At 44.2% G+C, this 14,769-nt stretch overlaps 1 protein-coding gene across 16 annotated transcripts in view; it reads left to right on the top strand.

Annotated features, from left to right (window-relative positions):
• LOC122391271 overlaps positions 1-14,769 on the top strand; it is a 101,074-nt gene that overhangs the window by 75,338 nt on the left and 10,967 nt on the right. For all 16 annotated transcript variants that reach the window (XM_043385053.1, XM_043385058.1, XM_043385055.1 and 13 more), the window contains 16 exons: positions 2,927-2,971; positions 4,419-4,472; positions 4,797-4,938; positions 5,355-5,470; positions 5,840-5,923; positions 6,650-6,703; positions 6,961-7,102; positions 7,613-7,728; positions 8,060-8,131; positions 8,360-8,519; positions 8,765-8,967; positions 9,181-9,477; positions 9,979-10,041; positions 11,230-11,493; positions 11,927-11,986; positions 14,430-14,768. In XM_043385053.1, coding sequence (XP_043240988.1) covers positions 2,927-2,971; positions 4,419-4,472; positions 4,797-4,938; positions 5,355-5,470; positions 5,840-5,923; positions 6,650-6,703; positions 6,961-7,102; positions 7,613-7,728; positions 8,060-8,131; positions 8,360-8,519; positions 8,765-8,967; positions 9,181-9,477; positions 9,979-10,041; positions 11,230-11,493; positions 11,927-11,986; positions 14,430-14,768 — 2,211 coding nt within the window. The remainder of the gene's footprint in view (positions 1-2,926; positions 2,972-4,418; positions 4,473-4,796; positions 4,939-5,354; positions 5,471-5,839; positions 5,924-6,649; positions 6,704-6,960; positions 7,103-7,612; positions 7,729-8,059; positions 8,132-8,359; positions 8,520-8,764; positions 8,968-9,180; positions 9,478-9,978; positions 10,042-11,229; positions 11,494-11,926; positions 11,987-14,429; position 14,769) is intronic.

The raw sequence follows: 14,769 nt of genomic DNA, 5'->3' as shown, positions 1-14,769 counted from the left end.
AAATATAGTCATTTTCTGCCCCAATATTCTCTAACATATTTGTAGTGAGCATTTTGGCAAACCATTGCAAAAAACGCTAATAGGGAACTCTTCCCGATTAGCGACCGGGGAGGGTCGCTAATAAGTCTATGGGTTTCCCCATACTAAAAATGGCAAAAAATGCGACGCCTGAAAAGATGAAATATGATCTCAAAAAGGTAACCTATACGCAAAGCACTCAATCACTCGGACAGGAACGTTTATCCAACACATTTACGTAAGTAAAAACTGATCACGTGATGCACCGAAGGCGAAAAGAAGGCGGAAACCCAAATTTTTGCGGGCTATCTTGTATGATATTCGAGGTCCGCGCTGAATTCAGCACCCCTGCAGTCGGTGAGGACATTTGGCATCCCCTGCCACACATTGCAAGCTTCAGCAACAACTCATTTTCATTTCTCTCTTTTCCCCTTTCTTTCCCTTCTTGAGCTATTTGCGACCATGTCAGGCGCAAATAGGAAATATAAGTTGCGACACATTTTTAAACGCCATGCTGTGCACAGTTCAGCGATTCACTATGGGAAAACGGCAATCAGTTAAAAAAGGAATGTCGATTCAGAATAAAAAAGGTGCATCATCCTAATGTGCATCGCTTTTCATCAGAGACTAGAGGGCCCAAACACACACGTTTTGGATAAGAAACTCGTCATTTTTATTTAAACTCACCTGAAACGTCCCACCAGAAACATCGACGACCGGAAAATAATCTTAATTTGATAACCAAAGTATGGCTGACCTTTTGGCGATGTTTTTACCCCGTTTTCTCCTGCCAGTTTTTCTGTAGGGAGGTAGGTCGCAAATCGGAAAGGGTCGCTAATTAGGCACCTTACCCTATCCTGTCTAGAATTTTCATAAATCAGACGTAAAAATGGCCAATTTCGCAGATTCCGAATTTTTGCCATAGGGTCTAATGTAAGGCATGGCTACTTTCAGTCTCTTGGGAACACGATTTCCGTAGCTCCGATTGAAAAACACTTCAAAAGTCGCAGATAGTAGACGATTTAATCTACAAGATAGCATCTCGCTTTTTTCTGTATCTGGTTATGTATCTTCATAAAACCCTCTCAAATATAGTCAATTTAGCATTAAAGCCTATGGATTTAGAAGAATTTTCATATCCGACTAGATTTAGGCTACCATGTCTGTTGACCGGTTGCCTATTCCCATCATGTTCCCAAGTTGGTTCGGTTTCGGTATTTCCTCACGGTTTTGGTTGGTATTTGTCTTGGAATCTGTATTCCGATTTTCTGTAATTGACATCACTACAAGTAAGGCTTGGATAAAAGCAGCCAATTCATTAAGACAATTGAGTTAATTGAGCGGTATTGTGGGTATTGTGTATTCATACATACTTTACGATGCGTTCACTGGAGATTAACCGTGCGTTAATTCGAAGGTAGCCGTGCACCAATTTAAATTGGTGCACGCGCGTGCAGTGATGACTTTCTCGACTGAAGTTTCTCGGAAGGGTCATTGACTTTATTCTAAGATTTCCCATAAAGGGCCCTTTTTAGTGGCATGGACTAGGTTTAATTTTCATTTAAATTCGCACCGTTAAGCATGTATTAATTAGTTTAACACATGGTTTCCGTGCATAAATGGTTTTAACGCACTCGTGGATGGAATGGAGCACTTGTGCGTTAATGCACTCGTTTCACTCGTGCATTAACACACTCGTGCTCCAATCCATCCACGTCGTGCGTTTAAAACCATTTACACACGGGAAACCATGTGTTAATATATATTGTCATCGCGGCTTTCATTATCTGTGCATTGCATTACGGAGCCAACGAAAATCAGTTCTCTCAAAATATCTGCTACTCTTCCCGCATCATCATCAAGTGTTCTGACTAAGCCCGAACCTACAACAGTCCTGTTCCCTCTCTCTCTCTCTCTCTCTCTCTCTCTCTCTCTCTCTCTCTCTCTCTCTCTCTCTCTCTCTCTCTCTCTCTCTCTCTCTCTCCCTCTCTCTCTTCTCTCTCTCTCTCTCTCTATCTCTCTCTCTCTCTCTCTCTCTCTCTCTCTCTCTCTCTCTCTCTCTCTCTCTCTCTCTCTCTCTCCCTCTCCCTCTCTCTCACACTCTCTTCCCTCTTTCGTTTAGTTTCTTGCTTTCTTTCTTTCTCTCTGTCTGTCTCTGCTTATCTTTTTTTTCTCTCTCTCTCTCTCTCTCTCTCTCTCTCTCTCTCTCTCTCTCTCTCTCTCTCTCTCTCTCTCTCTCTCTCTCTCTCTCCTCTCTCTCTCTCTCTCTCTCACTCAATCTTTTATTAGCACATCGCTGAAGAATTGTGAAACCATGTCATGCGCACAATCAATCAGCTGCTTAATAAAAGGGACTCTGGCTCGTTTTTCAAAGGGACTCTGGCTCCAAGTATGTTTTTTTCGAATAAGCACGTGTTTCAGCGAGCAAAACGGGCAAAAACTGAACCTGAGAAAATCGAACGTCGACTAATTTTAACATGTGATTTCTTCCCGATAATTTCCATGCGTGCGTTTTGGTCTTTGGAACTAGATATAAGAACAGTGGTGACGTCATGCTGTCGAACTTGTATTGCAATGCAACGTATAACTACCATGGCGGGAACCGCTTACTCGATTATGACCTCGGCAACAGTGAAAAGCGAAGTTTCCCCCTAATTCGTCGACACTTTGTCCCATCGTACGGACATTGGATGCCTGCTGCCACCAGTGACGTTATCATAGTATGTTAGGTTTTTAAGACACCATCTCCGGGTACTTACCGTGCACAATTTGAAACCGAATATTTTTCGGTAAGAAATTCTTGGCCAGATGCTAAAGCTGCTAAAACTCCGTGAGAGCTTCGATTATGAACTTGGAGCCAGTCCTTTGAAAAAGAAAAACGAACTAAGCATGATGTTTTTATCCGCAGGCTCTCCCAGCGAAGCTGAGCCTGCGACCACCACGTCTTTGCCAGGTAGGAATGCTTCCATTATTTCATTATTTTGCAAAAAAGTTTCCCGTGAGGACCACGATTGATAAGAACGGTTCTAAGAAAAGGTACTAAGAAGGGTTCATGTCGAAATATGAGAGGGGATGTTGTCAGTGTGCATGAGTTACAAAGACGATTAGTCTTCAAACCATTTATGGGTACTGCTGTTGTCTGTTTTATAAACGATGGTGGATCACTTTAACCCACGAGCCGCTGGGGGGGGCATAAAGTTGCCCCCCCTTTACGTTTTGTGGAATATCTCCGAAACCTGATGACCTACGAGCGTGAAACTTGGCATAGCTTCAAATGAATACCTAGGCAATGTTTGAAGAAAGTTTGGTGGTTGTAGCATCTAAGATGACGTCACAGTGACGTCATAAAGTTTTGTCGTTTTCCGATATGGACCGTTTCTGATGACGCTGAGCATGAAACTCAACTGTAAATGAACTAGACAGGACCTGCTGTCATCCTAAAACAGCTAAGTACACTTCCATCTAGTTCCTAACCAATAATCGGCCCTTTATATTCGGTCCCATATACCTGATGTATCGTGAGGAAACTGAGAGTCGCAAATCTACAATTTGACTTATGACGTCACTGTGACGTCATCTCAAATGGGATCGACACCAAATTTGGACACAACCTCGGCTAGGTATTCAGGAAGATGTGTGCAAAGTTTCGCTTCTCTATCTCTTCGCGTTGCGACGATATCGCCGCGGAAGTAAAGGGGGGGCAAATATATGCCCCCCCCCAGCGGCCGGCGCGGCGGGTGGCGCGGAGGCCCAGCGGCCGCCGGGTTAAGCGCTGTAGAGAAAAGCGCACGTGAAGCATTGAAGCAGGCGCACCTTTCACACTGGTCAGCCAAAAATATCGTCTTACTCTTGATTTTACTTTTACCTTCTGTTCAATCCCACCGCTCGTCTCGTGCCATATTCATTTTTGCGCTTTAAAGTGATCCGCCATCGTTAAAAATAAACTATAATGCTTTGTATAATCTGCCAAACCTAAGAAAGAAAGGAGCTAAAACGCCTCGAAACACTTAACACGTACATTGACATTGGAGATAGCCTATCTGTGCTTAAATTTATCAGAAATTAACTCGGGCGCATTGGAAGTTATCTATAGAGGCACGTGCATCAATAGCTGCTTCACGTTAAATCCGTTCTTTCTTAGGTTTGTCAGACTATAGTAAGTTTAGGTTAATATTCATTCAAACTTCAAATCTTCTTTTAAAAAGGAGCTGTACTGGAATTGTGCAGCATGGAGTACGAATGTATGTACTCCTACACTCAATTCACATAAACATCTTTGTATTGGAAATTTTCTATTTCAACAATTTCGAGCAAATTTTCCTTCAACCTCTCGCGTCACTATTGTCCTGTAGGAGTGTCTGATCCTCGCGTCACTCTTCACATTTTGATTTCATTTTTAGGCTATCTTATTAAGACAACTCCGGATGGCGTCGTCACCATTATGGAGAATAACGGTGAGAAACATAATTAATGTACCTTTTGCTTTAAGTGTTTATTCATTTTGTTTAAATACTATATAAGTGCATTATCTCAGCGAGGTGTAGGTATGATATTGGAATATATAATATTGAAATATCTTTTATGGCAATATTTGGTCATCGTGTCGTAGCCTATCTCCGCCAATCTCTGATGAAGACGTGTTTTGTCTTTAGTTCTTGTCACACCTCGGGGATATTTAGATCGAAAAATATTTAGATCGATGTATTCAGAGTCACCATAGACCTGTAGAAACTGAAGTCGGCTGCAGCGAATTATAAGCCGGGTATCGTATCTTGCAGAGGAGCTGCCCAAGTACTTCACCAGCTACCCGAGCACGCTGCCGGGACTGATGATGGTGATGGTGCAGCAGCCGACCGTCGAAGACGCTGTCGAATGGCTGCTTGAACGTCACATTTACTGCATCATTATCACCAGCGACGGGTGAGGAATACGATGCCGGTGAAACGTTCTTATTGGTATGGTTATGCAAACGCCAATAATTGTGGTTTAAGCGCCATTTGTTTTAATTATCTTACATCTTTCAAGTACGCCAAATTAGTCTGTCATGGTTGCGTTGACAGTTTCGAGTTTTCGAGCGAAAATTATTTATGGTTGATCATGCTCCCATTGTTTCACACAGCAATTCACACATTTCTTGCTGATTGAACATATTCCCATCACATCACCGATGGCAAGCAGGCTCATTTTCTTAGGTTTGACCGTTACATACAGACCCATCGGTCATGCCAGGTAGACTGCAGAATTTATTGCTAGATCTGTTAACGATTCAATGTCTCCCTGACTGAGCCTCATGCTCTTTCATGAACGCATTGCCTTTGAACGTCCAATATTTACAGAGAGTTCTTCTATCCGGCCAACGGAGTGCCGTCGGAAGAGGACCTGCTGTCGTCACAGCCGAAACCCGACGGAGAGAAAATGGAGGTCGTCATTCTGAATCGTCTTGAGAAATATGGTAAGTGTCTGCCAGAATGAGGTGAATGGCGTAAATGCTTGATTAAATTTGTTCTTTACATTCTCTGAACTGAAGATCATACCTGCGGGGTCGTACGTAACAAACTCAATATAAGGTCGCATTCAGCCGAACGTCCGCAATCATTTTCCTATTCTGCATTTACTTGAAATATATTAGAATAATAAATGTAGCAGAACCATATATCTTTTGGTAATTAATGGTCCGAAAATATTTTGTAACACATCGTACGCTTCCAAATGTTTACCCTGATCATTAACGATGTTTACGTGTGATCTTTAACGATCTAATGGATATTCCTGCGCTTGTTGTCGGGTGAGCTATTCTTTCTCACACATCCTCTATCCACAGCTCCGACGTCAAATCCGGACACTGAAGCGACGCCGTCCACTGCTGTCGAGGTGCCGCAGGAAAAGCCGACCGTGGTCACAGCAAGTAAGATCAGACATATCATCAACTGTTTGTGATTAACTGTTTGGAACTATCCCAGAAATACCTTTTTAAAGGAAATATACCGCTATTAACAAATTAGTTTTTGCTACAGTCTTATTGTTTTTTATGCTTCAAATGATCAGAAAAGAAAATAATAAGAAAATAATATTTACCAAAGGAATTTTTTAAATATGTTTATATAGTAAGAACTATATTTCATGTTTGGTAGAGGCTAAACGGTGCTTGTCACGGAAACTTATTACGCGTCGACCAATCATATTGCGCAGTTCAAAACCAACTGCACGATGATTGGCTGAGTTTGGCCTCCATGCGACATGTGGCTGCATTCTGGGCATTTTTCTACAAGGCACCACATTCCTGCACAAGTCACTTTTTTCGGAGAAATGGAATATCTTTGCCTAGGGTGATCGTTGGGCCGTAAAAGCTTCTGATTTGTGCTAGTCTCAGCTTAAGCTACAAATTTGCTATTCCAGTTCAAAACTCCATGTTAAAAGTGGTATATTCCATTTAAACGAAAGGTGCATTGTCTGGATGAAATCAAAGTGTGTTAAAGTGTTTCTGTTAAGTGCATGCATATGTAATCGATAACACTTCGCCGCTTTGTTATTTTTAATCCAACGATTGTTGCGACGTGGGTATACGAACAAACGCAGTGTCCAGTTCTGATAAAATGCTTGCATGGTTACATGAGAAATGTCATGTTTTCAGGTTTCCGTGTTGTCGTGAACAGCCAAGGAGTGCCTGTTATCTACTCGAATAAGGGTAAGCGCGTAATCTTTCATTATATTCAAAGCTATAGCTTTGAATAAGTAATGTTATGTAATGGGACAATTTGTTTTCACTCGGTTATATTGACATCTAATTATTCTCCACAGCCCAAGCATCATTGTTGTCATGCCTGCGTCAATCAATATACTTACATACAATTACACATTCTACTGTAACTCCGACTTACCGTGCATTGTTGCCGTCACGTTTATGTTGCGGTCCTACCTGAGCATGCTGCCGCGTCTCTTCAGATCCGCTGCCAACCAGAAGCATTCGGTGGTCGCTCAGTACGCCAGGAATCACCTGGGGCCTGGTACCGGCGGCTACGGTAGAAGACGCCATATTCTGGCTCATTACCCACCGCGTGACCCAACTCATCCTAACTCCGAACATGTAAGGACACTCGACAGAAGCACTTCTTGTTGCTCTCTTGCCCAAGTAATGTTAATGATATTCAATACCGCTGCTTATTGTGAACATCTTTAACATTGATTACAGGTCAAGATTTCTATAGCTTATTGTATTTTAGTTCTGAGTGAAAGGAATTGTTAACTGCTGTGTCGGCTGCGCCATATCTCGTGGCGAGAACTGTCATTCCGAGACGAGTCTTTAGAAAAGTCTGTTTAATTAGGTAGAAAAGGAAGGTGACAGGCGTTTGAGGAATTCATAGTACTTTTTAAATTTTTAGGCCATGGTCTGATGATAATCTGCGATTCCAAAATTTGTCAAGCAAATGTAATATAAACAATTTATCGGAAATTCAATAAATAACAAGAAAAGGTCATTGAAAAATAAACAAATTGCAGTCTTTTCCTACAAAGTGGACACAGATTGTTTCAAATATCTACGAAGCGTGAAGATGGATCATGATGGTTTAATAGTGGCATATTGCTTTTGTTGCAGGAGGTATTACTATCCTGTTGGTAAAACGTTGACGGAAGAAGAGCTGAACTCGCTGTCACCGCAGCCTGAGGACGTTCAGGCAAAACTGGTCGACATATCTCCCCTGACGACCAGCTGTAAGTCACATAAATGTGTCTGCAAATGGTTTGGGCTGCAGAAATATTGATATGAAATTTTAATGAGAAATTCTAGAAACATAAATTTTCAATGTTTTTAAAATTTGGTTTATATTTACAGTAAACCGACCGTAATAACAGCTGTCTGTACAAAAATAGATTTGCTGCGGTCACTTGGTTTTCTTAAATGGTTTAGAAAGGCAGACACATTATTACGTAAGTGCTATAATTTGTATTACTAGACATAAAGCCAGAAATAATTCATTAATCGTATGGGTTATTTTATTGCGCATTAACGCATATTTTTCATTGTCACGTTTCCATTTTTCAGCGGATAGGCGGACAATATCCTACATAAACGGTTATCCCCAAGTTGAATATACCGGCGACGATGGAACTAAAGGTAAGCCGTTGCAGTAATATGTTTTCAGGTGAGAAATCAATACCTATTAGTGAAAAAAGGGGAAGAACATCTGTCCTCAAAAGAACAAAAGACAATTCACGTTGATGAATGAACGTTATGGTAGTGACAGAATGCATCCTAGTTTTAATTTTAAAAATCTAAATCTGCACTATTGCATGACGCCTTCGCATCCGACAAGAGTAAGTTAACAACTCGCCTCCGTTGCAGCGCCCATGGAGACGTACTACGTGCGGGGCGACCAGCCGAGCGGCAGCCTGTGGCAGCTAGTGGTCCTGACGAGCGTCTCCAGCAGGCCGGAGATCAGCTGCATCTACAAGTGCAACACCATGGGCATGCCGTGGGTGGCCTTCCGGATGGGCGATACGCCGTAAGTGGTCCCTCTCCGGCTCTCCGCAGTGACCTAGGAATCCCCTGTCCCTTCACAGGGTGACTCGTCATGTCGCCGAGGATGCAATACCGCGCTACCGTTTGATACTATCACTCTTTGCAATTGACGTTTCTTTCTTATTTCGCGTTTGCGACAATGCTCCTTCCCGCGAGTACTTAGCGGTCAGTGATTACTCGGTCGTCGGACCTCCGCGTCATCTAAACCACCCGCCGTGCGCTCCGCAGGGCGTGCTGGTGCGCTCCCAGCGCTGACGTCACCGGTCTGACGTCATCGGTGCCATCGGAACCCGGCTACATCGAGATCATCCACACGAGCACCATGAGAGAGAGGTTCTACGTGGAGATCCACACGGACGGCGTCCGGACGGCAGAGTTCCAGGCCACGCAGGAGCCCTATCAGTACATCGACCTGACACTGAAGCGGCCAGGTGCGCTGCCTGACCGCTGAGCTTCAAACTTATCAACTGTTGAATTCTACCCCCCCCTTTCTGGCTTACTTTTTAGTTCTTTAACTATTGCATTTGCCATGTTGGTGTTATTCGTTCAATCGAAAGCTGGTTCGTTCTGTTAATGTCCGCCACTGAGGTTGTCACCCTGCTGTGCACCCTGCTCTGAGCGCTGACCTCCGCCCCCTCCGGCAGTGACGGCCGAGTCTCGGAGTGTGCCGCAGTCGTTCGTGGCCGAGCGGCCCGACTCGCTGCTCTGTTACACGCTGCTGGGCCAGGACCGTTACGGCTGCAGCCCGTACTGCTACGCCAGCGGGTTCCGCTACAGCGCACAGCAGACCACCGCCGACGGCGCGTTCAAGTGCTCGTGCTGCATGGAGAGGGAGGGCAGCGAGCCGCCGTCGCTGCAGCTCGCCGAGGAGCCGGCCAGCAGCCCGGGCTTCTGGCAGATGTTCCTGCTGCCCGCGCCGCCTACCAAGACCTACGAGCCAAGTGAGACGATACCACATTACGCTGGCTTTTAGGATATCTTAATTTATTTGTTAGCAATACTTTGTAAATCACAAATGCTATTTGATATGATGTGCAAAAACCGTTGGGGAATGAAAATACATTCATGTTACTATTTCCCATCTAAGGATACCATACCAACATGAGTGGAGCTTTTCCAGGGAAGTTGGTGGGACAAAAAGTCGTCAAACCCACAATGTCCGATTATGAAGGTGAATAAAATGCCACACTGAATCAATTCCTATCATTACAGATATAATATTTCGCATTAAACAGACCTTCCAAAGCTCTTCAATGCGAAAAAGATTAATTTGCAAAGCAAGAAAGTCTTAGAAATAAGCTAAAGTTGGTGAGGCAAAACGCTTATTGGTGGGAAAAATACCAAGTTGATGGGGCAGCCGCCCCACCAACTGTATTGATAGGAAGCTCCGTCCTTGCCTACCAATGTATGTATCATACATTTATTTTACTGATCTGTTGCAGATGCGGTAGAGATGCAATGCATGTTCCTGTCGCCAACGAACATGGCCTTGGTTGTCAACGCAAGTAAGTAAATATAAAATGTTTGTCTTTCACAGCACCTTACTCATGTGTTGTAATTTTGGTGCATCCGGTCAGAACCCTATTCCGGGCGGGGGGGGGGGCTTTTAAGGCCCCCTCAGGTTTTTCTTGTGCCATTGCCAAACGCCGCAAGACTGAAAGCTCATACCTGGTGACTTTTCTGAAGCATTCATTGCGTACATTTTGACAAATAAAAAATTGCCGAGTCAGGTCAGGTCACCAGAGGCGGTTTGTTGACTCCACCTCAGAAAACTTTGCAATCACGCCAGAGCTAGAGTTTTTGACTGATCAATTTCTTCTCTTTATGATTTTGTAAGGGTACCGGTACGTGCAATTTGCTTATCTCAGAATTTCTTTATATGTGACCTGAGGTTAGGCCAAACTCGTGACCTTTACATTGCAAGCCTATGGGAAAATATTAAAATGCCTCCTGCTTCGTGTAAGCGAGTCAAAACCACACGATTATTTTAGTACTATGGAAGATTATCTCATCGGTGATGATCCTGGTGCTGCTTATTGACAGGGGCACCGGGAAAGGTCATCTGAGGTCATGTGACGTCATAAATCGTTTTGTGTCAATAAATCACGACATGATGGTGCTAAAGACGTGTAAGTGGTACCAGCCTGGTCAAGGCGCCTCTTCTGGTATGCAGCATGACCACACCCCACAACCTCATTGGTGAATGACCTGGGTCAAATATCGAATTGACCTGTGAATGTCATCACATACTTTTTTCTCATCGCTTCGACAAGAACATCAAAAATGTATTATGTTTATGTCTATATGTTTCTTAATTCAAAAGTTATATAAGTAACTAATCCCGAAACATTTTATCGTTGAGGACTTCTGTTGACCTCAATATTGACCTGACCCGAAAATGTTTTTTGTTTATAAAAGTTTTATATCTTTAAACGACCTATCAAACGCCGTCTGCTGTTTGTCGCTCCGATATGTGGTTTTTGAGATGTGAAGGGGGGTCGAACTCCCCCCCCCCGCCCAGAATCGAACCTTCCAAAGCACGCCCGGAATAGGGTTAAGACCGGTCATGGAGTTTAAAAAAAAATCGAACAAATGCAGTGTTACGAAAGTGCAGGTAATCGGTTAGGCAAAGTACGCTGCCAAAAGCCATGGGCATGAGTGGGCTCTGATGCTGCATGATCTCCTTTTGCCAGAGGTACAACAGCCAAAGTTTGTCGATCCCAGTCTGCTGAGTTCCGTGAAGGGATCGTTCACGCCCCCCGACAACAGCCCGGCGAACCGCGAGGACTGCGCCTACTCATGTCTCTACATGGGCTTCTTCGTGGTGGTGGTGTCACAGGACGTGTGTATGTGCCTGCCCAGCACCGAGCTGCCGCTCTCCGATGACGAGACGGCCGGCGTGTCTCTGTACGACATCACAGAGTTCCAGCCCAAGTCGGAGCCCGGAGAGTCCACAGGTGAGACGGTATTTATGGGCGCCCGATTGCTAACAGAATTTAGCCGTAAGTGTGATAATCGTTCATTTTTTATCTGGATGGTCCTCGGTTGCATCTATTTTTTTCTTCTGTAGAGTATTTTGGTCGCACATAAGTCGTCAATTTCTGGTCGTTAGGGGAGGAAAATCATTATTGCGTTTGCTACGGATGTAAAATTAACCATGAATACGCAAGGTCAGATGAAATTGAAACTTGCATGCGTTCTAGTAGACGGTGTGATAAGAGTTCTGGACTGGTGTTGAAAAGTCAACACCATGAGAAAAAAATTGTCCTGAAGCTGTTGACATGGAGATAAACATTGTTTCCATTACTAGGCATCTATGCAGACGACAACGATCATCAGCTAGGTAGGATGGCACACGCTACTGTCTGAAACTGTCCCTTTTCGTTTCAGGAATTTCCTACACAATCTATGGCGTACCCAACGATTACTACCGCATTCTTGTCAACTCCAGTAAGTATAACTTCTGGAGAAAGTACCATTGATACTTTTTCAAGCACCTTCACGATAAGTGGGTCCATTATTCGCCTGCTTTTTGTCATCGTTTTACGGTAGTTCGATCCATTTTTATTGTTCTTGAAATTTCAATTAACACATCAGTGCTTGTTTAAGTGTCTTGATATACTCAACATACCAGTTGCAATAAATATTTGCAATATTAACCCGAGCCCGTTGAGGTCTGGCAGGTTCCACGTCCTGTTGGGAAGGGGGGGGGGCAAAGGGCCCCCGGGCCGTCCTCGTATCTCAGGAATACAAACGGCATTCGAAAAAGCTCATCGAGATGCACAAGATAGGATATCAATGACCTTGATATTTGTCACAGGGAGGTCAAACAAGGTCAAATCAGTCCAATTTACAATGACGAAAAGTCGGTCATGAAAATGAAATATAAGCTTCAAAATGAGTCTGGATATGATGTATATGATAGATCTGGCATGTGGATAGTCGCCTGAGTGGATGATGTCCTATGACGTCACAACAGAGGTCAGCATCGACCAATCAGAAAACACTTTCGTGAATCGTAAGTAAAGGTATGTTAAATTGTGAATATTCGAGTCTTTATGAAGACATATCATATATATGTAACCACAGAAACCTCCTTGACCATTTATCTCGGACCTATGACGTCACAGGAAGATCAAATAAGTTCAACTTGTACCGGTTTACAACGAAAAACAATTTTTTGCATAAAAGTGACTTTACTCACGTGAAGGATCATATTCAGTCAGGAAGAGGTTGATAGGTAGGGGAGAGTGGGGAAAGATGCCCAGGGGTTTGTTATGTCATATATTATTCGAAAATGACCATCGGAAAGCAAAAACTTGTAGTTTCAACGGAAGCCGACATCATTTTTCTTCATAAAATATCACTCTTTCGTGCTTGAAATATGATAATTTTTGGCTATCAAGCATTTTCTCGAAGAACTGAAAGAGGGCACCTTACCGCAAAGGGTAAGAAAGACGCCCCCTGGCGTTGGGTAAGATGCCCCCTGCACTATAAGTGACATAAATGGGCACGTGAATTGCCTGAATGAATCAGTAGTCCCTTCGAGCCTGCAGTAAACACTAAACGCCATCGTAAGTGCCCTCAAAAGTAGTCGTGAGGGGCTTCAGAGGTCATCTTTAGGGCCACCAGAGTCCAGCGCGACCAAACAAGCCTCCGTGGTGGCATTCGGAGAACGTTGTGGGGCCCTTATAGGTCTTCATCAGTCTTGAGGGCCCTCAAGTCCATCGTGGGGACCTAAGATGCCAGCGCGGCCCGTGGAGCCAGCGTGGGAGCCCTCAAAGGATGTCGTGAGGGGCCTTGGAGCTAGTAATGGGGCCCATAGAGGCCGTCGTGAGGGCTCTCAGAGTCAGATGCCGCCCAAAAAGTCGCTGTGTGGGCCGAGAGACCGGCATGAGGAGCACCCGACCGTATTGGGCTCTCAATAGTCCCAGATCGGATTTGTCTCTCATCACAAGTATGTACTAAATGATTCGACGGGTTGCTTTGCTATCTCGGATTATTGAAATTTTTTAATTTGGACCCCCAAAGATCAAGCAAGTAATTTTTCGGATAGGTATATTAGCCGAAAAACCCAAAAAAAGTTTTTTTTTATTTTCAAAAATTCGGAATGTATATGATAGTACCTACCGTCTTCTATCTACACACCAAATTTCAGATCGATATCTCTTTTTTGGCCAAGTTATAGCAACAAAAAAAAACTGTTCAAAAATGATGACGTCAAATTTTCAAACTCAATTTTTGGCAATTTTAGACCACGTATAGGGCAAAACAAAGACCACCAGTAGACTCCCTGTGACGAGCTGCATCGAATCGATACCCATTTAATGCAAAAATATCACCTTTGAAATTAGACCTAATTTGACCTCACCTTGACCTGACCTTCACCAGAACGTAACCTAAGCTGGCCGCAAAGGCTACCTGACCCACATAACCACATTTGTCATGTAAAATGGACCATAAAACATGTATCGCACGACACTTTCATATTGTGACCCACAGTGACCTGACCTCTGTGACCTGACCTGGTATCAGTGACCTCAGATAGCAAAGTATGTGTTTGACGAACAATGTACCATCGATGGTTTTCAATTACTTACCAATTTACTCGATTTTACAACACATTTCTTGAAATGCCTGTGAACGGTGAAAATCCGACCTTTGACCTGACCTGTGACAACATCGGTTTGACCTGGGTCAATGAAATTTGGTCACAAGGTAGTTCCCCGGGGGGCTATCGAACGCCGTTTGAATTTTGAAAATCAGCCGGTAAATTTCCGAGATCTTAGGGGAGCCGAAACGCCCCCCCCCCCCCCTCCTACGGGTGGTAGGGTCCGCCGATAGCCCTACGGCCTACGGGGCGCGGGTTAACGGCCCACGTCTGCCCATGCAGAGTGGCTGCCAGCCGGCTTCAGTGCCACCCGGCCGCCTGGCGCCTGGGAGGACCAGGGTCCGAGGAATGTTAACGACTGCATCAACACCTGCTCCGAGAGCTCCAACCTGTTCATGATGCTGCATACTGTGGACGACGTCACGTCCTGCTGGTGTGCGCCCAGCGCCGACCTGACCGTCCTGGACCAGGAATACCCCACCGAGGCCGGAGCCTACCAAGTGCTGGATATCAGCGAACTCAAAATAGGAGCCGTGTCCTCAGTCCAGTATCCAGATGGCTTTGAAGTAACATCAACCAACCTTGCAAATGATTATTGCACATTTACTTCCAAGTTGCCTGG

Source organism: Amphibalanus amphitrite, unplaced genomic scaffold (assembly GCF_019059575.1).
Source record: "Amphibalanus amphitrite isolate SeventyFive unplaced genomic scaffold, NRLGWU_Aamphi_draft 000428F_arrow, whole genome shotgun sequence".
In the NCBI taxonomy this organism is placed as follows: domain Eukaryota; kingdom Metazoa; phylum Arthropoda; class Thecostraca; order Balanomorpha; family Balanidae; genus Amphibalanus; species Amphibalanus amphitrite.
Note: the sequence above shows the minus strand (reverse complement) of the source record. Positions and strands in the feature narration are given on the sequence as shown.